The sequence below is a fragment of the Protomyctophum parallelum genome (assembly GCF_964188405.1).
Source record: "Protomyctophum parallelum genome assembly, chromosome: 2".
In the NCBI taxonomy this organism is placed as follows: Eukaryota; Metazoa; Chordata; class Actinopteri; order Myctophiformes; family Myctophidae; genus Protomyctophum; species Protomyctophum parallelum.
Window position 1 is genome coordinate 41,044,367 of NC_139699.1, and position 26,245 is coordinate 41,070,611.

At 45.2% G+C, this 26,245-nt stretch overlaps 1 protein-coding gene across 8 annotated transcripts in view; it reads left to right on the forward strand.

The window, feature by feature from the left end:
• Nucleotides 1-26,245, forward strand: part of LOC310854156 (uncharacterized protein) — a 62,050-nt gene that overhangs the window by 32,514 nt on the left and 3,291 nt on the right. For 4 of the 8 annotated variants that reach the window (XM_083758680.1, XM_083758684.1, XM_083758683.1 and 1 more), the window contains 12 exons: nucleotides 2,134-2,267; nucleotides 3,503-3,612; nucleotides 4,387-4,555; nucleotides 4,651-4,755; nucleotides 5,056-16,632; nucleotides 17,040-17,152; nucleotides 17,856-17,937; nucleotides 20,121-20,267; nucleotides 22,198-22,314; nucleotides 23,666-23,766; nucleotides 25,066-25,158; nucleotides 26,006-26,120. In XM_083758680.1, coding sequence (XP_083614806.1) covers nucleotides 2,134-2,267; nucleotides 3,503-3,612; nucleotides 4,387-4,555; nucleotides 4,651-4,755; nucleotides 5,056-16,632; nucleotides 17,040-17,152; nucleotides 17,856-17,937; nucleotides 20,121-20,267; nucleotides 22,198-22,314; nucleotides 23,666-23,766; nucleotides 25,066-25,158; nucleotides 26,006-26,120 — 12,863 coding nt within the window. The remainder of the gene's footprint in view (nucleotides 1-2,133; nucleotides 2,268-3,502; nucleotides 3,613-4,386; nucleotides 4,556-4,650; nucleotides 4,756-5,055; nucleotides 16,633-17,039; nucleotides 17,153-17,855; nucleotides 17,938-20,120; nucleotides 20,268-22,197; nucleotides 22,315-23,665; nucleotides 23,767-25,065; nucleotides 25,159-26,005; nucleotides 26,121-26,245) is intronic. The other 4 variants (XM_083758681.1, XM_083758687.1, XM_083758682.1 and 1 more) reach the window with 3 other exon arrangements.

Sequence of the window (26,245 nt, forward strand, 5' to 3'; positions counted from 1 at the left end):
GGTCCTTGGCAGAAAATATTTTCAGACAGAGGTTCACGGCCACATCCATATTATATTAATTTGGGGGTCCTTGTCATTGAAAAGGTTTGAGAACCACTCACTGCATTATAATGCATCTGACTGTACCTTCAAATGAATGCCTCCAAATATTCACCTTACACTTGTAACAGTGGCGTCGTTTATAGCACTGCATGACCGATCACTTGATGTTCATGCTTTCCTCCCTCTTCCTCTGTCCTCCTCCTCCCTCTTCCTCTCTCCTCCTCCCTCTTCCTCTGTCCTCCTCCTCCCTCTTCCTCTCTCCTCATCCCTCTTCCTCTCTCCTCATCCCTCTTCCTCTCTCCTTCCTCTTCCTCTTCCTCTCTCCTCCTCCCTCTTCCTCTCTCCTCCTCCCTCTTCCTCTCTCCTCATCCCTCTTCCTCTCTCCTCATCCCTCTTCCTCTCTCCTTCCTCTTCCTCTTCCTCTCTCCTCCCTCTTCCTCTTCCTCTCTCCTCATCCCTCCTCTCTCCTCATCCTCCCTCTTCCTCTGTCCTCCTCCTCCCTCTTCCTCTGTCCTCCTCCTCCCTCTTCCTCTCTCCTCATCCCTCTTCCTCTCTCCTTCCTCTTCCTCTTCCTCTCTCCTCCCTCTTCCTCTCTCCTCCTCCCTCTTCCTCTGTCCTCCTCCTCCCTCTTCCTCTGTCCTCCTCCTCCCTCTTCCTCTCTCCTCCCTCTTCCTCTTCCTCTCTCCTCCTCCCTCTTCCTCTCTCCTCCTCCCTCTTCCTCTCTCCTCATCCCTCTTCCTCTCTCCTCATCCCTCTTCCTCTCTCCTTCCTCTTCCTCTTCCTCTCTCCTCCCTCTTCCTCTTCCTCTCTCCTCATCCCTCCTCTCTCCTCATCCTCCCTCTTCCTCTGTCCTCCTCCTCCCTCTTCCTCTGTCCTCCTCCTCCCTCTTCCTCTGTCCTCCTCCCTCTTCCTCTCTCCTCCTCCCTCTTCCTCTCTCCTCCCTCTTCCTCTGTCCTCCTCATCCCTCTTCCTCTCTCCTCCTCCCTCTTCCTCTCTCCTCCCTCTTCCTCTGTCCTCCTCCTCCCTCTTCCTCTGTCCTCCTCCTCCCTCTTCCTCTCTCCTCCCTCTTCCTCTGTCCTCCTCCTCCCTCTTCCTCTCTCCTCATCCCTCTTCCTCTCTCCTCCTCCCTCTTCCTCTCTCCTCCCTCTTCCTCTGTCCTCCTCCTCCCTCTTCCTCTCTCCTCATCCCTCTTCCTCTCTCCTCCTCCCTCTTCCTCTCTCCTCCCTCTTCCTCTGTCCTCCTCATCCCTCTTCCTCTCTCCTCCTCCCTCTTCCTCTGTCCTCCTCCTCCCTCTTCCTCTCTCCTCCCTCTTCCTCTGTCCTCCTCCTCCCTCTTCCTCTCTCCTCCTCCCTCTTCCTCTCTCCTCCCTCTTCCTCTGTCCTCCTCCTCCCTCTTCCTCTCTCCTCATCCCTCTTCCTCTCTCCTCATCCCTCTTCCTCTCTCCTCCTCCCTCTTCCTCTGTCCTCCTCCTCCCTCTTCCTCTCTCCTCATCCCTCTTCCTCTCCTCCTCCTCCCTCTTCCTCTCTCCTCCTCCCTCTTCCTCTGTCCTCCTCATCCCTCTTCCTCTCTCCTCCTCCCTCTTCCTCTGTCCTCCTCCTCCCTCTTCCTCTCTCCTCCCTCTTCCTCTGTCCTCCTCCTCCCTCTTCCTCTCTCCTCATCCCTCTTCCTCTCTCCTCCTCCCTCTTCCTCTCTCCTCCCTCTTCCTCTGTCCTCCTCCTCCCTCTTCCTCTCTCCTCATCCCTCTTCCTCTCTCCTCATCCCTCTTCCTCTCTCCTCCTCCCTCTTCCTCTGTCCTCCTCCTCCCTCTTCCTCTCTCCTCCTCCCTCTTCCTCTGTCCTCCTCCTCCCTCTTCCTCTCTCCTCCCTCTTCCTCTCTCCTCCTCCCTCTTCCTCTGTCCTCCTCCTCCCTCTTCCTCTCTCCTCCTCCCTCTTCCTCTGTCCTCCTCCTCCCTCTTCCTCTCTCCTCCTCCCTCTTCCTCTGTCCTCCTCCTCCCTCTTCCTCTCTCCTCCCTCTTCCTCTCTCCTCCTCCCTCTTCCTCTGTCCTCCTCCTCCCTCTTCCTCTCTCCTCATCCCTCCTCTCTGCGGTGGCAGAGGGCCTGCGCTCGGTGGTGGAGGAGCTGGAGCTTGAGAGGAACCAGCTGCAGGAGCAGATCGTCAGCCTGGAGGAGCGCTGTCAGGACCTGGAGGACCGCGTGCAGCTGCAGCACCGCATCGAGACGCTGCAGGTAAACAAACATCTGCCTGTCTGTCTGTCTGTCCGTCTCACTGTCTTCACTCGGTCTCACATGGATTAAATGTTCTCAGTCTCAGATTTCAGTCCAAGGGGCAAACCCCCTGCGCTGGAATTGAAGCTCACTTCCAGGTTCACGTTCAGCCGATTATGATTATGACAAAATAACTGTGATTATCTCAAATGATAATCATTTTGTATGATTAGCATTATGCGATAATTGTGATGGGCCTCCCTATGGACTAATTGAAAGGGAAATTTCCCTTCTGGCACCAGAGTCGTTTAAAAAGTGAGCGGTCACTGTTGCGCTCTATGTGTTTGGAAACCCTGGATTACAGCCCACAGCACTTTTTTGTTTTTTTGTTTACAGAATCATCTTACGTGTTCTATCATTCTCTTGCATCCCTTTCAGTTGTCCCGTATGTGTTTGTATGACTTTGCATTTGCTCAGTTATGTCAGTAAACTTGCATTTGGACAGTTACTGCATGTCAGTGACTTGCATGAGGACCAGGCTTTCATACCGAACCCTTCTAATACAGGTGACGTTTGATGTAGATGAAGATTTGCGGCCATATTGGTTCCCTCAGGTGTGTTAGTGTGTGTGTGTTTGTGTGTGTGCGCGCTACAGAGAACACCTCTGGCGGTGTCCTAAATGCTAATGGTTTGGTGTGCACATTAATTTACTCTTAATCACTGTAACCCTATTTACTTCATTGGCCGCTGTCTTTGACGTGTGTATGGTATACTATACTCTGTCTCCTCCTTCTCTCCTTCTACTCTAAATGTCTTTGCAGAACATAGCCGATTTACAAGCTCACACATAGATCTCATAGATGTGCTATTTCTGCCGAATGTTGGCCTATTTTTTGCACACACGGAATGTTATGCCTAGATCATACCCAGACATGACCAGATCAGGGACGCTAGGGTTCATGTGGTTAATAAACACATGGACCCAACAAGGACTCCTTTGGTAAGCAGGGGAATGCATTTTGTCACTCACTCATTCACTGGGTGCAATGAATACATTAGCTGGACTGTGTATTTATTATGAGCTGAGCATAATAAGCATTTTTGTTTTTCATCAGGCCTATAGAGAAAAAAAGTACAGTTTTTTTTAGGCTTACATTCACCTCTTATCTGTGTGCAGTGAGAGTGACTATCCATTAGTTTGACAGTGTTTTATCTCCCTGTATTTATCCTTTCTTCACCTGTCATTGTGACTGCAGAGCGAGTCAGAGAGGCTGCAGAGCCAGCTGGCCAGTGTACGAGCTCAACAGAGCAGAGATGCAGAGAAGCACATGCTGCTGGTGACCAGTCTGAACCAACAGCTCCAAGGGTGAGGTCATCTTTCAAACTGAACTCTCTGGGAGTCGTTTGGGGTCACAGGGGATGGCAATAACCAGCACCAGCTAGTGCAATGGTTCTCATCCTTTTGACCATCATTTTTCCATCATTTTTGTAAAACAAAAAAACTAAACAATACTGCATCCAAAGTAATCAGCAAACTATACTATAAAAACTGGTTAAACATTGGCCAAATTGTATAATAATAGGAAAGAGTCAAACATTGTGAAAATAGTTTTGGCCGTTGTTGCATAATCAAAATAATCGGTTTGTCATTAAAAAAATATACTTGTAAAGTGAGGGACATAGGGACATCTGGCAGCGATGGATGAAGAAAAGCTTCAATAACGGATATCTAAGCCCACGTTTACACAGTAAGAACAGAAAATGATAAAGTGGTGTCACATTCTCACTTTCTATTCTACAGTGATTGAAAACGCTGTAGTGCATGCCAGGTGGCGGTGTGACCCGCTGCCAGATAAGCCAGCCATGCATGCGTAGAACCATGATGTCACATGTTTTGCCGTTTCCCCTGTATTTCCTGTTTACATGGAGACATGAGGCGGAGCGTTAAAAAAAAATCCACTCTGGAACGGTGTTTCACTTTTTTGTGTTTTCAACCCCTGGAAATGCTGATGTTGTCTACACGGATGTCACATCTGACATTTTATTTTTCTCTAGATACCGTAGTCTAAACGGGGCCTAAAACACAATGCAAAAAAAGGCCAAGTTGTAAACCTATCCTGCTGTTCCTATTGATTTCCAGACTGACTGACACACAAGAGTGCCTGGAGAGCTCTCTCATTGAGAAGGAGAATACATTAGCCAAGACGTCCGAGAAACTGGAGCTCATCAACAGCCTCAGGGACTCCATTACGGACAAGGAGAATCTGCACAAAGAAGTGGCGGACAAGCTGTTACAAACTGAACACAATGTGAGCCTTTGTAGTTTATCTACAGTATTAAATAATTTGAATGAATGATACAGTAAATATATCGTTGATTTTGATTGTATTTTATTTATTTTTAGCTTTTGGAAGTTTCAAAGAATTGCAGTGCTTTTGAGAAACAGTGTTCTGAACTGAAGACAGACGTCGCAGACCTCACACAGAAGCTTGTTGTGATGAGAGAGAAGGTACGTTCCTATTCAGACTCAATTGTCTAATAATTCCATTAATGGTGAGTAGAATAATGTGCTTTCACTTAACAAATTAAACCCTATATACTTTGTTGACCGACTAAGTATATTTGTTGACTGACAACACAAGTGTTCATCGACAACAAATCTACAAGCTTGCACAATACACCGCTTTGTGAGGTTGTAGCTATTTTCGCTGAATGTTAGTCTTAACCTGGTTAATACTCGTGTTTAAACAGTATGTACTTTTTCATCACACAATGTATGACCATTTATGTTTCTTCTCCACTTTTGTAGACACAGAAGCAAGAGGTCTCTGTAGAAAGCCTCCAAACGGAGTTGGACCACACGAACGACGAGCTGGACAAACTGAACAGCACCCACCTGGAGGAGCGAGCGCAGCTCATCCAAGACCTTCAGAGCTGCGAACGGGAGATTGACTGTCTCAAGGATGTCCTGCTCGAGAGGGAGAGGGAGATAATCATGCTCTGCGCTAACCTGACGGAGTACATGGAGCAGATCACGGCTCTGAAACAGGACATCAAGCTCAAAGAGGAGGACCTGATTCGAATTGAAGGTGCCTTGAGCAAAGCTGAGAGGGAGGCTAAGGTCATGCGGGAGTCTCAGGACTCAGACCACGAAGGTCTGAACGAGAAGATAACAGAGTTGGTGGAAAAGCTCAAGGACGCCGAGTCCGAAATGAGCGCGGACAAAGAAGAACGCGACTCGAAAGCGGCTGTGCTGGCAGAGCTGACCAAGCGGGCAAAGGAGGATAAGAAAACCATACATGCTCTGCGCGAGGAGGTCCAGAAAGAGACACATATCTCCTCCCTGAAGGAGCAGTTGACACTGTCCACCCAGAAGCTACAACAGGAAGCAGAAGGACTGCGCTCGCAGCTGAAGGACAAGCAACAATTGAACGAGACCCTACAAGAGCAGCTTTGCGATAAAGAGCAGACGCATGAGAAAGAACTTAAGTCGTTCAAGGAGGAACAGAACAGGCTTATTACAGAGGTGGCAAAATATACAGAGGATGTCCAGAAGCTCTCCAAACTGTTGGAGGAAAACGTAGGGAGCCAAGAACTTATAAAGAAGTCAATGCAAGAAAAGCAAGAAACCATAGAGTCTTTGGAACAAAAACTGAAGACCAACCAGGAAGAGTATGAGGATGAGAGGCTGAAATTTACCAGGGAATTGAAAGCCAGAGATGAAAAAAATGCTAATCTGGGTAAAGAAATAAAAAATAAATCAGAAAACATCTCAAAACTCAAGAACCTCTGTAAAAACATGAAGACTGAAAAACGGCAATTACAAGAAAGCCTCGATAAATTGACTGGGGAGATTCAATTGCTAAAGCAGAATGTTGAGCAACTCAACGAAAAAGTGACAACTACTCTCCAACTAAACAATAGTCTAGAGACACAAATAAATTCCATTACAGAAGAAAATCAGAGACTTCAACTGGACCTAACGGAAAGGATGGAATCTATTGCAGAAATTACGATTGAGCGAGGATCGTTGCAAAGTAAATTATCTGCCTTAGAAATGCAGCATTCAGAAAATACAAAACTTATCGCAGGGCTGCAACAAGACAAGGAGGAGTTGTGCACTAGAACTAATCAACTAAACAGAACTCTTGAACAAAGTGCACAATCCATCTCAGAAACTGTCCTAGAAAAAACGAATGAATGTAGTAATCTTAGTCAGTTGCTCAGGGAGGAGGAGGAGAAGGTGACACGACTACAAAAGCAAGCTGAAAACATTAATTCTCAGGTCGAACAGCTCCAGCACAGCATGGAAGAAAAGGAGCGCATCGTCACTGACCTCCGAGCAGAAGTGGAGTCCAAGCAAAGTCAACAAATGCAACTTCAGGAAACACTGTCACTGCTTCAGGAACAGGCATGCACCATAAAATCTGGGCTTCTTGAGAAGGATATAATGCTGAAACAGAGAGAGGACGAGTACAGCACCTTGCAGAACGAACGCTCACAACTCCATCACCAAACTCAAGAGAGAGAAGCAGTGTTCAAAAGTGTGACACAGGAATGTCAAAACTACAAGAATGAACTGAATAAGCTCAACGAGTCAGTGATATTGCTTAGTGGTCAGCGAGCTGTCATGGAGGAAAGTGCTGTAAAGCTTGAGTCTGAAAAGGCAGAGATGAATACAAGATTAGAGGAATGTGTCGGAGAGAACACCAAAATGAGACAGGACCTCGAGCAGAAGCAAGCAGACACGGCTGTCCTACATAATCACATCCAGGCACTCACCGAGCAAAACCACCAACTTCGTGCTGCCTATGAAATCAGAGAAAAGGAGCTTGCTCAGCAAATACATCTTTCGTCTGACCTTGCTGAGAGGCTCAAAGTGGCTCTTGAACAGAATTCTGGTTTGAACTTGAAGGTGAACAGTCTAACGGAACATAAGCAGCGACTACAGGAGGAATTGGCACAAAAGGCGGACTCACTTTCAGAGATAACCGCCGAGAGGAATTCATTGCGAGAGAAGGTTTCTGGCTTTGAAATGCAACACTTGGAAAATCGTAAAATAATTGAAGGCCTATTGATAGACAAAGAACAGCTTACCATAGCGATAGGGGAATTAAACACTGTCCTTGAGATTAGCAAACAGACCGTCTCTGAGAAGTTGATGGAGAAAACTACAGAATGTATTAATCTCTCTAGAGCAGTAAGGGAGAGGGAAGAGCAAGCTGCGGTTTTACAAGAGCAACTTGACAGTTTGCAAGCACAAGTAAAGAGACTCACCAGTTCTGTGACTGAGAAAGAGAAGCTTCTGTCAGAACAAGGTGCCCGTTCAGAAGCCCAGCAGGCACAACTGGTGGAACTGCAGGAGACAGTGTCTCTTCTTCAGGAACAGGGGTCTGCCCTTAAGTCAGGGCTTATGGAGAAAGACACAATGTTTCTTCAGAAAGCAGAGGACTGCAGCTTATATCAGAAGGAAGTCATGCTACAGAAAGACCTTCTGTCCAAGACGCAGGGTGAGAAGGAATCACTCAGGGCAGAGTTTTCACAGCTGAGCCAGCAAATGGCAGAAAAAGAACAAGCTTTGAGCAAACTAACGCAAGACTTAAAAAGCCAGAATGACGAGCTGACTAAACGAAATGAATCAGTGTTATCTCTCAGCAATCAACTTTGCGTGATGAATAAAAATGTTGCAAAGATGGAGATTGAAATTACCAACTTAACATCTGAACTGAAGAAATCAATGACGGAACAATCCAACGCCCTTGAAGAAATAGCAATTCTCAAGACAGAAGTCTGCGACAGGAACAACCAGGTGTCTAATTTGGTACAAGAACTCAAAGCGACATGTTCAGATAAAGAGAGTCTTTGCCTGACAGTACAAGAAAAGGATACATCCCTGAGAGTGCAGGAGAGTCTCATTCAGCAGTTGCAGACCAAGTCAGTTGAAGTTGAAGGTCAGACAAGCAAACAGTTTGAGGTCATCACACAGCTGCAGAAGGTTGAGAATGAGCTCCAGGAAAACTTTAGTTCAGAGAAAAAACATTTTGAAAAACAGCTTGATTCAAATGCAGAGATAATTTTGGGGCTACAGAGTGAAGTGAATAAATGTAATCGTAGGCATAGCGAGCAGGAGGTTCAGCTTAGACAACAAGCCGACGATAATGCAAGTCTAAGATCTCAAGTTTCAGACCTAGAAAAATCCATCTCAACACTTGGAGGTCAAGTTGACAGTCTGACATCAGAGTCTAACATGTTGAAAGAGACACTGAAGGAAAAAGAGCAGCTTATTATTCGATCTCAAACTATGTCTGCGCTCAATGAAAATCTCAATTCGAAGCTGCAAGCCAAAGAAGCAGAGTGCGAGAGTGTGAAAGAGCAGCTGGCTCAGTTGCAAGAATATCTCGTAAAGCTAAAGGGCAACCTTCAAAAGAAGCAAATTGCCTTTGACAGCCTTAAAGAAAAATATGCAAGTCACTTGGAGGAGTTGCAGGAGGTTAGGCAACAGCTTTCACAGAAGACTGATGAGGTGTCCGATCTTCGTAAAGCCCTCGACGACAACAGTGTTGTACTCCATGCAGCAGAGGGTGCTATAGAGACTCTGAGAAAAGAGTTGTTGTTGACCAATCACGAGCTTCAGAAAACTCAAGAGCTCAACTCAAGTGTTTCCAAGCAAAAGGAAGAAGCCCTTGCTAGTCATCATACAAGTGTGTCGTCAATGACCGTGGAAATAGAACGACTGAAGTCACAACATCTTCAAGTGGCAGCACAGATGAACGCACTGACAGAAAACCTCGAGCAGAGAGAGATGGCGCTTCATGCAATTAACAACCAGTACACAGCCCAAGCTAAAAGCACTGCAAATTTAGTTTCAGAACTGCAGAAACTGGAGGATCAAAATAAGAGGCTAAATGAGGAGGTTAGTTTCTTGAAGCAAGAACACCAAATGCACGTGCACACAGCCGGCAGTGAAAAAGCACACCTGCAACAGGAAATGGAAAAGCTTGTCGCAGAGAAGGATGAGCAGGGGAGAAGACACGAGCATCACATCCGGGCATCCGAGGAGCGTCTGCAGCTTCAGGCGCTGCAGCAGACCAGCAACGTCAATGAAATCATGGAGAAAATGATGACCGAGAAGGAGAGACTTCAAGCTGAGGTTAGTGTCAAAGGTGAAGAAATCACCGGATTGAAAGCAAACATTCAGAAAATAGAGCACATTCTACAGGACTCTGAGAAAGAGTGGCTTTTAGTTCTCGATAGAGAAACACAAGATAAGAATCTCCTTGCAGAACGGTTGAAAAGTGTTGAGAATGAAATGAAGTCCAAAGATTGTAAGGTCAGTGCACTGAAACAAGACTTGGATAGTTTGCAGGAGAAGTTAGAAGAGGCAGCCTCAGCAATCAGGCAGGGTTCTGGTCAGCTTAAGACAAAAGAGTTGGAGGCATCATCATCTAGGGTCCAACTTGAAAAGATACTGGTTTCTGTTCAGGAAAAGGATAGCGAGAACATTAATTTTCGACAGGCTCTACAAACTATGGAAAATGAGTTACAGAGACTTAATGCAGACAAAAAGCGCACTGATGAGGATTTGTTGGTTATGTCTCAAACCATGTCTCAGAAATTAATTGCCGTAGATGAAGAAAAACAGGCCATGGTAAAACAGTTACAGGAAAGGCATCTGGCCGAATTGAACTCTTTGAGAGATGCATTGTTAAAGGGGGGTTTGCAGTTGCAAGAGTCAGAGTACAGCCTTAATGAAGCACAGACAAGTCATCGTGACAAGTGTCAGCAGATCACTCTCTTACAAGAACAGGTTGATCATTTGCAAGCACAGCTCCAGACTGAATCAGAGAAACTGAAAGAGGCAGCTGTTGAACAATCATCTCTACATAACACAGTGCTATCACAAAATGATCAAATGAGTTGTATGAGCATTCAAATAAGTCAGCAGAAGGAATTACTCACTGGACTCAGCCAGCAGTTAAGAGACAAGGATTTATCCATTGCCCAACTCATGGAATCTGTCTCGAGTGAAAGAACAAAACTCACTGAAGAAAAGAATAATCTAATTGCACAATTTGAAAGTACAGAGAATATAAACAGAACCTCAGTGATACGGCTTGAGGATATTTCCCAGCAGTTAGAACAGCGTATTTCACTCTGTCAAAGTGAAATTGAAACCAAGACTGTAGAGAATTGCAAGCTGAGTGAGGAAAATAGCGATTTGAAAGGTGACTTTGCCAAATTGTCTAAGGAAAAAGAAGCACTGAAAAAGAAGCTTCAAGCTGCTCTCCTTGTCAGGAAGGATCTTTTGAAAAAGATGGAAGTGCAAAAAGAGGAGGGCGTGAATAATGTAACTGCAGTGTCAGTTTTACAGGAGAAGTTGGAAGAAATGACGTCACAAACTCGAGCCGCTGTAAAAGATTACCAAGACAAAAATATTATTCTTGAAAAGACAATCACTGAGAAAGATGAACTAAAGAAGGAGAGAGAAGGTCTCAAACTAGAACTAAATGAAATGATTCAATCTATTGCAGAAATTACAGTTGAGCGGGAATCATTACAAAGTAAAACATCTGCCAAGCATTCAGAAAATAGCCTAATTATTGCAGCGCTGCAACAGGACAAGGAGGTACTAAATGGTACCCTTGAACATTTACAGAAAGAAAAAGACATTTTGCAAACCACATTAAATGAAAGGGAAGTGAGCTTGGCAGAAAAACTTCATATACTTGATGAAAAGAGCACACTCGTTGAGCAATTGAGGTCCTCTGTTTCTGAGAGGGAGGATGCCTTTGAACATGATAGACGTGACATGATGCACAAATTGTCAGAGCTGCAAAACAAGTTGACAAAAGGGCAAGATGTTTCAAAGACCGACATCGCTATCACCGTTGCTGCAGTTGACTTAGAAAATGAGTTGTCACAGATAAAACAAGAAAAGGCATTGCTGCAGAAAAAGACGCATGCTGCTTTGCTAGCACGTAAGGAAATGATGAAGAAATCGCAAGAAACTGAAAAGAAGCTAATCAAAGAGCTGTCTAAATTGAAGGATGACTACAAGACCCTTGTAGAACAACACTGTCAGCAGACCAATGAGCTAAATGCTGTCCAGATGAAGTCTGATGAGAAGGTCAAGGAACTGGAGGACATCCGCAAGGCTTCTTTGTCTCAGTTCGATGAAATGGATAGTTTAAGACGACAAGTGGAGGAGAAAAATACAAATCTGCACAATTTGAAAACGGAGCTTACTGAGAAAGAGAATCAGCACCACTCTCTCCTGATCCTACAAACAGAACTTGAAACCGCCAAGTCTAATTTAGAGATTATGTGTTCCGAGGCCCTTATTGCATTGGATCACATGTCACAGGCATTGAATTCAAAGCTAAACATTGTTGAGGAGGATTTAGCTGAAGCTTGTAGAAAGCTAAAAGGCAACACAAAAGAACTAGCACAAAGATTTCAGCAAGTTCAATTGTCTGGGCAGAAACGTGAACAGGAGAAGCAAACACTAATGGATGACAACATGGCTTTGCAATGGCAGTTAAGAATTTCACAGACTGCTATGGAAGAATTAAAGAATAATATGGATGCTCAACATCACGAGTTGGAACAGAATATTAAGATTTTGATTCAAGAAAATAAGTCTCTTTTGGAACAAATTGATGTGATGAAAGTAGAGCTTGACACAGCACTGGCTTCTGTTTCCCAAAAATCTTCAGAAATACAAAGCATCCAAAACACGCTAGCAGAAAACCGGAAGCAACTCGATGAGGAAAGGCATATTTCGGCCAAGGGACTAGAGAAGGCAGAGCAGCACTGTGCTGAGAAAGAAAGTAACAAGTTACATATCGAATTGTTACAGCAAGAAAAAGAAGACTCTTTCAGATTTGTCGACCAGCTAAGAGATGAGGTTTCCAAATTGAATGTTCAACTACGGGAGGCTGAAGAACTAAATCAACAGATGCAACAAATTACTCCTGGAATGCATGAGGGATATTTACAGCAGGAAGACATTGGGAAAGAGGAGGCTCAGTTGCTCCTTGCGTGCTCTAAAGAACTTGAAATTAATCTGAAGGAGGAACACGATGCCTTATTGAGGACTCAGTCTCTAGTCTCAGAAAAGGAAGAACTCATCGCTGCCCTTGAGCAACAGCTGCAGCGGCAGATTCATCTGCATGAAGTGGCCATGGAGAAGATGAGGGTGGATGTTGCTGACCTGCAGCAGAAGTCTCGGGAGGATGGTACCAAAATGCATGACCATGAAAACCAAAGCAAACTGGCTCTCTTAACTAAGAAGCTCCACGCAGCTTTGATTTCTAGGAAAGACCTCTTGAAGGAAAACGCTACACTCAAAGAGAAATTGGAATCGCTTGCAGCAAAAATTGAACAAAAGGTGGCCGAGTCACTTGATGTGGAACTATCCATGTCCGAGTTGAAGCGGAAAAACGTAGATCTGGTAAGTGCTGTATCCTCATTAACCATGGAGAAGGACAAACTCGAGACAGAAGTTGAACGCATATTCAACGATAACCACAACTTATCTGCAGCCTGTGAAAGCCTCAAACAGACAATAGAAAATATCACTCAGCAGAAGCAAGCATTTTCATGCCAGCTTGAGTCACTTAAGGACTCTGAAACAGAGGAGTTGTCTGAGTGGAAGTCAAAGCATGCCGAGTTGAAACAGGAGTACGAGTCCCTTTTACAAGCATATGAAAATGTGAGCAGTGAAATGGATAAGATGAGACAGCTTTTAGAGGCGGTCAAAAGAGAACGGCAGGACGCACTCTTCAAAGTACACAAACTCGAGGCAGCGCAAGATAGCCTGGAGAAGCATGCCAGAGAGGTTGAGGAAGAGAACGACCGACTGAACGAGAAATTGCACACAATTCCAGGACAGCAGCAGAAGATTGAGGAGCTAGAATTGAAGAACCTTAAAATGAAACAAGACTTAATGGGGTTCGATGAAAAGCAGAACATCACAGTCGATGAGCTGACATTTAGAAATCAACAGATGGAAGCTGAGATCCACAATCTTAACAAATCATCAGAGGAACTTCGAGAGGCGCTTACGGAGGTCCAGACAGAAAATAAATACCTCTCAGGGAAGCTTAGTGACACTTCCTGTTCATTAGAAGAGTTGAATTTTGAAACAAAATCCTGTGAGGACAATATGCAACGTAAACTTGACAAAGCACTCAATTTGAATAACTCATTGACTGCCCAGATTGAGGCCCAGAAAACAGAACTTCGTGCCCAACCAGAAATCAGTGATTTGTTGCAAAAGGAAAAGGAAAATCTGTCTGCAAGATTTCAGCAGTTACAGAATGATCTTGAAGTGCAATTAGGAGAGAAAATCAATGTAATTAAAGAGCTCCAAGACATCATCAACAAGCACAGCCAAGAGACTATTAGCCTTAATGAAAAGGTTAGGATCTTGGAGGATGACAAGTCCCTTTTGCAAGAGGAGCTTGAAAATGTACAAGAAATATCAGTCAAAGTGAAAAATGAAAATGAATATTTGGAAACTGTGACGCTCAAAAACTCAGAAAGAATTGATGAATTGACTGAGTCGGTTAATCTTCTGCAAACCCAAAATGTACAACTCTCCTCAAAACTGGTAGCTAGCAAAGCGAGGTCAATTCAGGTTTGCCAAGAAAAGGAACAATTTCAGCTGAAATTAGTCAAAGAATTTGAGGAAAAACTAAAAATTGTTAAGGTTGGGAACGAGGGCTCCACAAACGTGAAGAAGGAACTGCGAGAACTGCTTAAAGAAAAACACATGGAATTAAATCAGCTGCAGCACGACTGCATCAAATACCAAGAATTGATCTTAGATTTGGAGACGTCTGAAAAAACCTTGCAGTCTGCCTGTGAACAGCTGGAAAAACAACTAAAACAAAGTTCAGAGAAGATCGCTGCTTTCGTAGAAAGAAATAAACAACTTGAAGCTGATCTGAGTATGCAGAAGAATCTCCTTAAGGAGGCTACAGAAACCATAGTGGTTATTCAGTCTGAAAGAGACCAACTGGTCTCAGATATATCCCAGAAGAGTACGTCTGGACGTGAGGTTGTTACTGAGAGAATCAATGTGCCTCAGAATGTAGATGAGCAGCAGGAAAACATTCAGATGGAGAATCAGATTCTACAGCAACAGATAGATGAGCTTCAGTATTTAAAAGAACAAGAGAGACAAGCTGTCGCTGAACTGATACAGAAAATAGACTCCCAAGATCTGCAGATTAACACTCTGAAGAGACAGGCTGAGACCAATGCAGTGAAGCTATCTGCTCTGTCTTCCACCCCTCAGGGGGCAGATACGACACAACAATGGGACGTCTTGTTCCAAAACGCTTTGCATGAGAAGGACAACCAGCTCTTGGAGCAAGGCTTTGTCATCAAAAGATTCCTTGGAGACATGAGGTTGAAGGAAAAGGAGACGGACGGGCTACGAGAAATCAAGGGAAGGCTAGAAAAAGCTCTTAATGAATACTCGGTCGCTGCGGCTGCACACCAGAGACAGTTATATGTGATGAATGCCAGCAATACCGAACTGACTCAAACTGTGGAGCTTATGAATGCACAGCTTAAAGAGCTGAGAGTACAAGTAGACAGTATAGAACGAGAGAGAAGTGCACTGAGCAGAGAACTTGCTGATACCGAGGATGCTGCATCACAGATGCAGTTTAATCTCCAGCAGCTAGAGAACATTAACTCAGACATGGAAGCACAACTACTGCTTTCACAGTCTCACCATGACAAACTTCAAGTTGACTTTGAGAAGCAGCAGGCCATTTGTCTGCATTTGAAATCACTCCTTCAGAACAAAGATTCTGAGATCTCCTCCTTGCTGTCCTCTCGAGAGGGGCAGCTTTCAGGCTATCTAGAACAACTTCAAGCTAACCATCGCGCCCAAGTAGCAAACTATGAGGACAGGCTTACCGCAGTATATTATGAAAGAGAAAAGGCTGACAAAGAGTTACGGGGGTTTGAGACCAAGTTAAAAAATCTACAGAATAAATTAGACAGAACTGTTCAGGAGAAGGAGCGCATTTCAGTTCAAATGGATACTCTGAGGAATTCTATGGTGTCTTTGCAGACAGAAAGGGAGCAGTTGATGTCTGAATACAGACTGCTTGAAGCAAGGAATCAGATAGAGTTGAGCTCTAGAAATGACCCAGCAGCAGGGGAACTTGATGCAACCAAAGGCCTTAAATATGAAATAAGGAAACTTCTACATCAGATGGATGATCTCAACTCCGAGAATGCAATGCTCAAGGCACAGCTCGTTCGATACAGAGAGGACTTGAATCAAGTTCTGTCCCTAAAAGACAACCAGTTGAAGGAGCTACTTAAGAAGCAGCAGGACATGATCAAAACCCTGGAAACCCAAAAGGCAGCAGTTGAGAAGCAGCACACAGAGTGCCTCTTTCAGCTCCATAAGGAGGAGGAAGCGAGTAACACCTTAAAGGCAGAGACTTATACGCTCAAAGCTCAGGTCTTAAAACTTGAGGCAGACACGTTGGCTCTGAAAACGGAGAGAGCTGAAACAAACAAAGGCAAAGTGATCGCTGACTTGCAGGAAGCCGTGATGGCCAAAGCTGCCGAATGCAACGATCTCCAGCAAAAGCTCTTTGCCCAGAAAGTGTCTTCAGACGACCTGAAGGAGAAGCTGCAGCTTCTGGAAAATGAGACGTACAAAAGGCTGGCAGATGCTGAGGATAAAAGCAACATTGAGTTGGAAGCATTTGAGCGAGCATCAGACCTAATGAGGAACCAACGGGAAACCGCAGATCAAAGGGTGGCAGAATTGGCAAAGGACCTTCTTCAAGCAGAGCAACTCTTATCCGAGGCCACGAGCAGAGGCAAAGACATGCAGGCCCAAAATGAGTCTCTGGGCAGAGCCATGGCCGCGCTGCAGAATGACCGCGACCAGCTCATCGAAGACTTCAAGATCCTGCGGAACAGATACGAGGAGGAACTGCGAGAGACTCAGGTGGCCATGACCAAAGTCGAGCGCCACCTCCACGATGCCACTTCAGAGCTGGCTGCGTCGACTAAAGAGAGACAAATCCTTGTTCATAAAATGGCAGCCCTCGAGAGCAAACACGCCCAGTCAGAGTTGACCAAGTTGGTGGACGAGCTGGCCAAGACTGTGACGGAAAAGGAAAAGGAGATGACACAGTTGGTGCTGGAGAACGACGCATACAGCAGGCAGGTGTCGGCCTTCTCTAGGTCCATGGCCAGCCTCCAGAACGACCGTGACAGGTTGATGGATGAGCTGGCGGCCAACAAAAGAGTGGTGGAGTCCAGGCAGGGGTCAGGTGGTCCAGGGCCAGAAGAGTCTAATAGAAGCAGTGCTGATGCCTCCCAGAAACACAGAGATGGGCTGGTAAGTCACCACATGTGACTTGTGTGTGAGGCGCTTCAGGGGTATGAAGGCAGCATGGTCTAGTCAGAATGTCTTTGCTTTGGCCTGCATGCGTGACACTTTATGTTGGTCTAGTCAGAAGGTGTTTACTTTGGCCTGCATGTGTGGCACTTTTTGTTGGAATGCTGATGTCATTGAAAAACTTTGTTTGAGATATTTTGAAAGAGTGTGAGACTGTGGAGTTTGATGTCTTATCAACTGTTTGAAACTAAATAATTTAAGTTCAGCTGAGCTTATACGTAGATTGTCTATTTATAAAATATTTTGACACATTTGTAATCTTAATCGATCTTAACGATCTTAACTTTTACAAATCTTAACTTTTACAAAAAAATGCTAACTAATGATGTTGTTTGATGTGTTTGCAGAAGATGAAGCATCAGGTGGAGGCTCTACAGAGAGCCTTGCAGGAGGCTGAAGCTCACAGGCTGCAGACTGAGACGGATGTCACTAGGTACCAGGCAGAACTGGCTGAACTCAGGTAAGGATGTCACTAGGTACCAGGCAGAACTGGCTGAACTCAGGTAAGGATGTCACTAGGTACCAGGCAGAACTGGCTGAACTCAGGTAAGGATGTCACTAGGTACCAGGCAGAACTGGCTGAACTCAGGTAAGGATGTCACAAGGTACCAGGCAGAACTGGCTGAACTCAGGTAAGCGAACATCATCACTGATCAGGAAGGATGATCAACTCATTTATAATCCAGTCTTCTTGAGCATCGTATTAACCCATTTAGACCTGAAAGCGATTCTAAAAATGCCTTCTAAATCCTGACAGTTTTTGATAAAACAGTTTCTATGTCAGTTGTTCTCAACCTTTTTCATGTCAAGGACCCCCAGAATTATCTGTATTTGGCTGTGGAAAATATGTTGTTCCAGGGACGCCCCCCAGAAGCAAAGATTTGAGTTAAAATGTTCGCTCTGAAAGAATATATATTCAAAGATTTTCGCCACATTTTCACGATTAAAAAGAAATAGCAGATCTACAGTAGATCTGCTATTTTTCAATAGCTAAAGCATAACATAATTCTTACAACACCAAAAAGGGTTCCCGACCAAAATGGGTTAACCTATTAAGACCTGAGGCCGATTCTACAAATGTGATCCTGTTGATGTTTTAATCATATGATGTCATATTCATTGTGCACCAATTGAAGTGTGTGACACCTTCTTGTGTTTGACAGGGCTGACAGAAACATGCTGCATAGTGAATGTAAAACTCTACAACGGCAGGCTGTAGAGATGAAGACTGGACAACCTGTCAAGGTGCGTTCATCCATATGAAAATGTGGATAATACATAATTACATTACACATGCATTACAATTTGATGCGCATGCGCGTGCGTGCATGTCAGTTTTAATTTTGTTGACTAAGACTAAAAGACTAAGATTTTGATATTTGGTCGACTAGCACTACACTAACACCCCCTTTACACGAGGACGGTGCTCATAGAAAATGGCAAAATAAAGTATTGTTTGCTGCTGTCCCTTTAGATGAGAACAGCGTCTTCGGGGGGTGAAAACGCAACAAAGTGAAAATACCTTCCAGAGTGGAAATCTTTGAATACGCTGTTTCCTCCCGTCTCCATGTAAACAGGCAAAACGGTGAATCTACAAAACGTATGACATCATGGCTCACGACGGCTCACAACGCATATGTTTATTACATTGATGCAGAGCCATATATGAGTTCCTACAATGAGCAAGTGCTCCCTCCTCGAGTCCTCGCCTTCAAAGCCTTGCTCATCAGCGATGGTGAATGTAAAACCTTGGTGTAAATAAAATGCCTTTTGATAGGCAGCAGCAGCGTTTATGTACTGTAGCCTATAAACGCGTGGTGCACCACTGCCTGCATCCCTCTGGGCTGCCAGTCAGCCTGTGTGTTACTCGATGTGTTAGTAGAAAGCATGCAGTGTGTACCTGCACACCAGAGCTGATGGCAAACTTTTCAACCTTGCCCGTTTACACTCTAAGACCAAGGCGACCAGTGTCCTCCTGAGGGAAACGCTTTTGACTGATGACGCAGCACTAGCATCCCACACCGAGTCTGGGCTCCAGCGGCTGATGGACAGGCTTTCATCTGCTTGTAAGGAGTTTGGTCTTACCATCAGCATAAAGAAGACCAACGTCATGGGACAAGATGTTGAAACTCCACTCTCCATCTCCATTGACAATCAGACTCTAGAATGCGTTAACACCTTCACTTACCTCGGATCTGCAATCTCCAGCGACCTTTCACTCAACACAGAACTGAGCACCCATCTTGCGAGAGCCGCCACAGTGATGTGAAGCTGCAAAAGACTGGCGTTTGGAGGCAGACTGTCGCTGCAGGTACTCGCCGTGCCGTGGAGAGGCACATCTCCTTGCTGCAGGCGAAGAGACTGAAGAGGAAGCTGCGTGAAGCAGCCCCCACTCCTGTGCCAGTCCCCTCTCGTTTTGTCTGTGCTAACTGCACTAAAGACTGCCACTCCGGAGCAGGGCTGTCCAGCCACAGCCGCTGCAAGAAAACCTGACCACTCGGACGGATGCCTATGAATATGTCATTGTTATAATGATCATTATTACGCGATAACCTCTATCTCCCAGACTCCCTCCCCAGTCAGAGTTCATAGTTTTTATGAATGTAGAATGTGCGAGATGTAATTTACAGCTACAAATGAGGATTTCATTTATTTGACTAGATAAAAAAAATAAAAAAAGTACTTATGCCAGTGGTCACCCTCCTTTGTGCCAATGTTGGCACTGGTGCCGATTTACAAGCTCACAACGCAATGTGCTGTAGCTTGTAAATAAGTGACAAATGTGGAATACTTTGTGGAAAACATTTCATTGAAACATTTAAAAATACAAATCTGGCATGGGGGTCCCTGGCACAAAATGTTTTTAGGTATAGGCAAATATACATGTAGGCAAATACATTCATCTGGGGGCACGGGATCGGCTCTTGTGTCAAATCAAACATTTATTTTTGCAGATTTGTGCGGGACCTTCCGGGAGGATATATAGATACGCGTGCATGGGGGCATACGCACGTAATTTTTTTTAACCGATCCTATTTTTAGAGCACGCGTAGGATGGCCCGTGGTATCCGTGCGTCTGGTGTAGCTGGTATCATTGGCCCTATCCAAACGCACTGTACGCGCGCAGTAAACGCATACGCACACGTGCAAAATTGCCTGGTGTAGCTTGGCCGTTAGTCTTTTTAAGATGGCACACTGCGACCTTAATTTACATATGAACACTCCCAATGCATAAAATATGCTGGTGAGTCATAAGCTGGATAACGCATAAGATGGTATATCGATATTGAGTCGACTAAGTGTGTGTGTGTGTGTGTGTGTGTGTGTGTGTGTGTGTGTGTGTGTGTGTGTGTGTGTGTGTGTGTGTGTGTGTGTGTGTGTGTGTGTGTGTGTGTGTGTGTGTGTGTGTGTGTGTGTGTGTGTGTCAGGAGACCATGGCTTCGTCAGGTCAGAGTGGTTTGGAAGAGCTGGTAGCTCGGTTCCAAGCGGAACGGGTCCAACTGCACAGTGACCTGCAGCGCTGCCTCTATGAGATCCAACAGAGAGACCATCTCTACCAACAGCTCAACAACAAGGTACCGACCAGTTCACACCAAGTACCTACAGGGTGGGGGGTCCCCCAAGGTACCGACCAGTTCACACCATGTACCTACAGGGTGGGGGGTCCCCAAGGTACCGACCAGTTCACACCATGTACCTACAGGGTGGGGGGGTCCCCAAGGTACCGACCAGTTCACACCATGTACCTACAGGGTGGGGGGGTCCCCAAGGTACCGACCAGTTCACACCATGTACCTACAGGGTGGGGGGGTCCCCCAAGGTACCGACCAGTTCACACCATGTACCTACAGGGTGGGGGGTCCCCAAGGTACCGACCAGTTCACACCATGTACCTACAGGGTGGGGGGGTCCCCCAAGGTACCGACCAGTTCACACCATGTACCTACAGGGTGGGGGGGTCCCCCAAGGTACCGACCAGTTCACAACAAGTACCTACAGGGTGGGGGGTCCCCAAGGTACCGACCAGTTCACACCATGTACCTACAGGGTGGGGGGTCCCCCAAGGTACCGACCAGTTCACACCATGTACCTACAGGGTGGGGGGTCCCCAAGGTACCGACCAGTTCACACCATGTACCTACAGGGTGGGGGGGTCCCCAAGGTACCGACCAGTTCACACCATGTACCTACAGGGTGGGGGGGTCCCCAAGGTACCGACCAGTTCACACCATGTACCTACAGGGTGGGGGGGTCCCCAAGGTACCGACCAGTTCACACCATGTACCTACAGGGTGGGGGGGTCCCCAAGGTACCGACCCATTCACACCATGTACCTACAGGGTGGGGGGGTCCCCCAAGGTACCGACCAGTTCACACCATGTACCTACAGGGTGGGGGGTCCCCCAAGGTACCGACCAGTTCACACCATGTACCTACAGGGTGGGGGGTCCCCAAGGTACCGACCAGTTCACACCATGTACCTACAGGGTGGGGGGGTCCCCCAAGGTACCGACCAGTTCACACCATGTACCTACAGGGTGGGGGGGTCCCCAAGGTACCGACCAGTTCACACCAAGTACCTACAGGGTGGGGGGGTCCCCCAAGGTACCGACCCAAACTAAATACCTACAATTTACAATTTAGGCATTTAGCAGACACTCTTAATCCAGAGCGATTTACATTAAGCAAGAACAAAAAAGCATCATACATTACATAAAATCACATAAAAAGCATTTATCATGAAACATGCATAAGCTAAGAATGTAACAGTAGAATATCTTTATAATTAAACTATACATGTATATTATACTATGCTATACATGTACTATGACGTGCAATGGCTACATACAATGCAATTATAGTGTTGTCTACATAACATGCTATAAATCTGTATCAAATGCTATCTAAGTCTACAGAAATGCTATCTAAGGGGGTAGGGTAAGTGCTATGGGCCATGATGGAGTCTGAAAAGGTGGGTTTTCAGACTACGGGGGAAGATTGGGAGTGATGCTGCAGTTCTGACTGCAATGGGAAGTGCATTCCACAGTTTTGGAGCCAGAAGGGAGAAGAGTTTGGGACGTGTGGAGCGTTGTCCCTGCGTTGTACCTACAATTCAGGGTGGACCTTGATATAGAGATTACTATTTCTATGCATTGATGTATTACCTCGTAATAATGTATTACTGTAACTCGCTCTCGATTAAGAGCATCTGCTAAATGCCTGCATTTTAACTTGTCCTTGTTGCTGCTGTTGTGTGCTCACCATTCAGATGAATTGTAACTTTTAGATATCATATTATCTAGACACAACATTCTATAGTGTATACTCATAGTTTCATTGTACAGATATTCTACTCTTATTCTACTCTGTTAGTTTCTTAGTTTACTTATGATCTTAGATGACTATTTATATATTTGATGTATTACTTTGTGGTGTTCTTGCTTACTGTAAATCGCTGAGTGTCTGCTGAACGCTATAAATTGCTCAATTGTGCTCACCATGCAGATGCAGCAGACGGTGGAGGAGAAAGGCAGCATTGCAGGCCAGCTCAGAGCCGTCTCCCAGACCCTGAGGGACACCCAGACCCGCTGCCACTGGCTGGAGAGCCAGCTGCCAGGACAGGTACTATACTGACTGTATGTATACAGGTACTGTACTGACTGTATGTACCTGTCCTGCCAGCTGCCAGTACAGGTACTAACTGGAACACTGTTTCCCAAACAGTGGGTCGGGACACATTTGGACTCAAGGAAGGAAGAGAGACAGACAGACAGATTCCAATACCCCACTCACACTCGGCCACTCCAGCATGTTGGTGTTACGGTGAAATTGGTAACATGACGAAATATGTGACTATCTTGTGGACTTCACATAACTAACATGGAGGACTTTAAATATGTGGCCTAACTTCCACTAGGTTGGACTCTGCTACACTGTTATGGACCTTCGTCTAGGGTGAAGGGACATGACACAATTTGAGAGGAGACAAGGTGAAAATTTATTTGTAGCTGCTCTTTTCTTTCAATAGCAGAGAGTTTTAAATTTTTTGGTTCACAACTTCTCACATTTTGGCTTCAAGGTGCTGGTGCTATCTAACAAAACGAATCTAACTGGAAATCAAAAGTTTACCCCTACCTAAAGGCCCTAACAGAATATTAAACAACATTACAATTCTAAATCCCTAACTACCCTAACTAACCAAAATTACAATAAGTTAACAAAAGAAAAGACCTGGCACCCCTACATGGAGAAGGTAGGAACCGGGCTTCTTATTTAAGCAATGATAAATAATTAGTTTACAAACTTATAAGCAAATTAACAATGACTATAAACTAGAACTGGGCTAACCAAAACAAAACAGAACTTACGGCATAATGAACAAGAACAAACGACAACAATAAAGCAGGCACAAGAGAGGACAAGAGGGATCGATTCTCTGCTGCTGAAATGCTGTCGTCCCCTCCAGAGCAAGAGTTCAACTGAGACTTTATACAGAGACAGGAAGAGTGCCCAGCCAACAGGAAACTGGTGTTGTCAGGGAGAACCAATAAGGAACAGAGGGGGCAGGTCCAATCAGGGACCTGTCACTCAGAGCCATGTCTGTCAGTTCACTTGAGTACTGTAGCAAAAGAAATACAACTTGTTACATGCCATAAAACATCATAACAAATACCAAACTTATAATTATTATCCTAATTTAATAGCCACCATAAATAATAATTATACTTAAACAAATAACAAATAATCAAAAGGACCGTGGTCCGTAACATACACAATGATTTATACCTCCGGACACACACTTGAACCCATATTTCAGCAGGTCACCAATTTCACCGCAACACCGCCATGCTGGAGTGACCGAGTGTGAGTGAGCGAGTGGCCGAGATTTGGGGTATTGGAATTCAGCTAGACAGTCAGATAGAATAAACATGGATGGTGTGTTGAGGTGCGTTGCAATGTTGTGTTCCACCAGCAGGGGGGAGTGAGTGCTGAGGTGGCACCAGGAGCCCCCCAGGAGAAGAGCAGCCATCCCATCACCATGGAAACCACTGATGCCTCCCAGTTCAGAGACCGGTGAGTGTGAGTGTGAGTGTGAGTGTGAGTGTGTGTGTGTGTGTGTGTGTGTGTGTGTGTGTGTGTGTGTGTGTGTGTGTGTGTGTGTGTGTGTGTGTGTGTGTGTGTGTGTGTGTGTGTGTGTGTGTGTGTGTGTGTGTGTGTGTGTGTGTGTGTGTGTGTGTGTGTGTGTGTGTGTGTGTGTGTGTGTGTGTGTGTGTGTGCATGTTTTTTTCTTTTTTAATCTATTGTAATTCGAGAATGTAATTTGAAAACCACTGTAGACAGGTGATAAGTAGCCTGAGCTAACGTGTTAGGTTTCTGGTCTAGAGGTGCGGGTCGCGGCTGAGATTTGCGCACGCCCTGATTGGATCTCATCGATCTGTCCGTCACCCCCGGCCCCTCCTCTCCCCCCTAGTGCAGCGCTACGTCACATAATTTGGAGCGACGCCCACCCGGAAGGGTTGACTCCCACTTTTAGACCAGAGCGGCCAATGCGTTTAGGTTCTAAACACTTATTTGTAACACTTTTTAAAGGTGTCAGTGTTTAGATTATAAACAGAAGAGCATGTTTAAAAGTCATGATTGCACTGAGTCATCTGGCTAGTGCTACTCCTTCTCATTGTGAACAAGTAGCATATTGCAGAGTACAGACTACAGTAATATGCATACCCTACCTGGCAGGTGAAAACAAGCCACCAGATTAGCATTTGAATGCCTGATCTGCATGTGTAGCCTACAATAGGACAGGCAACGCGGTAGACCCCCCACCACCCCCCTGCCAGGACAAAAGAGGTGTTAAGGTGCGTTCAGACGCCGCGATTACATACAAAGTCAATGCAAAGACGAGAATTGCGCGAACGGTCGCGGCGCAACCTGGCGTGGTACAAACGGGATGGACCGAGGCGAATATATTCCATAGAGTAATGATATATTCAGGTCTAATTCTTCATGGGGGCTCGAGCCCCGCCGCCCCCACGGAGTCTACGTCACTGGTTCAATGTTTGTTTTAAAAACACCATTGACAATGAAGGGAAAATTTACGTCATCTTGTCACTAACACAAACATTAAATGCCATTAACAATGAAGAGAATTTAATGTTTGTGTTGGCACTGTTTGTTTTACATCGCCATTACATCACCTAATCAACATGAGAACACTTTAATATATTAGCGCCCCTCACTTCACACAGGTGTGATTTTTACTAACCACCATCACCTAAAAGATGAGTAGTTTATCACCTAAAAACTGGAGTAGGCCTGGGACTTAAGTAGCTCAGGATTAAGAGTGACTGTCTAGGTTGTAAATTGTGTGTTCAGCTTGATGGAGCTTGAACAGTCTCTGTCAGAGGAGAGGTCCAGGAGAAAGGCAGCAGAGGAAGCTCTGGGTCTGTTGGGGGACCACACCACCAGGTCAGAGGACACACACACACACACACTAGTCCCCACAGGAATCCGCGATCGCAGAATTTACAGCTGATTTCAAAGCCGTCTGTGGATTTCTCGACCCTCCGCGGAATTGTCCGTGGAATAGTCGGATGCCCCCGTTTTTCCTCGTAAAGGGAACGTGTCACTCGGTCACTTGTTCCTTCTGAAATGGAATCTGTGTAAATGGTTCCTACTGAATCTGAATCCATGTCCTCTAGTCTAAACTGTAGTTACTGTGGGCAGGGTTTGAATGACAACCTTTGCAACCAAAACAAATAATTAAAATATGAATAATAATAATCAATCCCCAAAAACGATTATTGGAATATTTGATTATTATGACTCATCCATAATTACAATTAATTGTATCTATTTCATGAAAGATTTTACTTATAAAAAAAAATAGCTTGATAACTGGTAATTTTAGGTAATGTCCGTGGAATATTAACTAAGCTGCAGAATCAAGGATTGTTCTCTGCTGAATTAGGAAAGTTCTCTGCGGAATCAAGACCTTTTCTCCGCAGATTCCTGTGGGGACTAACACACACACCCACTATAGTGAACTATAGTTTTTTTTTCTTTTTTTTTTTTGTTTAACAAAACCAAAACAAACTGTATTGTGAATTTACAAATCACACTAAAACAAACTGAAATCATGGAGAAAATATTGTCAGTTGTAGTCTTTGCAATAAAACTTCAAAAATGGCTAAATATATTACACAGCCTAAGAGGCATTGATGTTCCAATGTTCGATGTCCAAAACGCAAGGCAAAGCTCTCTGTCTACCGAGCAATCTTTGTTCCTACTCTCACCTGTCCGGTGTGTGTTACAGTGCTGGTTCCAGTCCCTCCAGGGGCAGTCAACAGGACTACAGCATCCAGATGGAAACAGAGGATGAGTGGGAGGCTCTCATCCTCAACCCCAACCAGCCCCTGATCACACGCAAGGTTTGCTGCTACACCATACTTACTGTCACACCTAAACATGTAGACTTATGGAGAGGGAACCATCGCACCTCGGGTTATACTGAATGTTGTTCATGATTACATTGTTGATGATAGAAGCGCTCCAA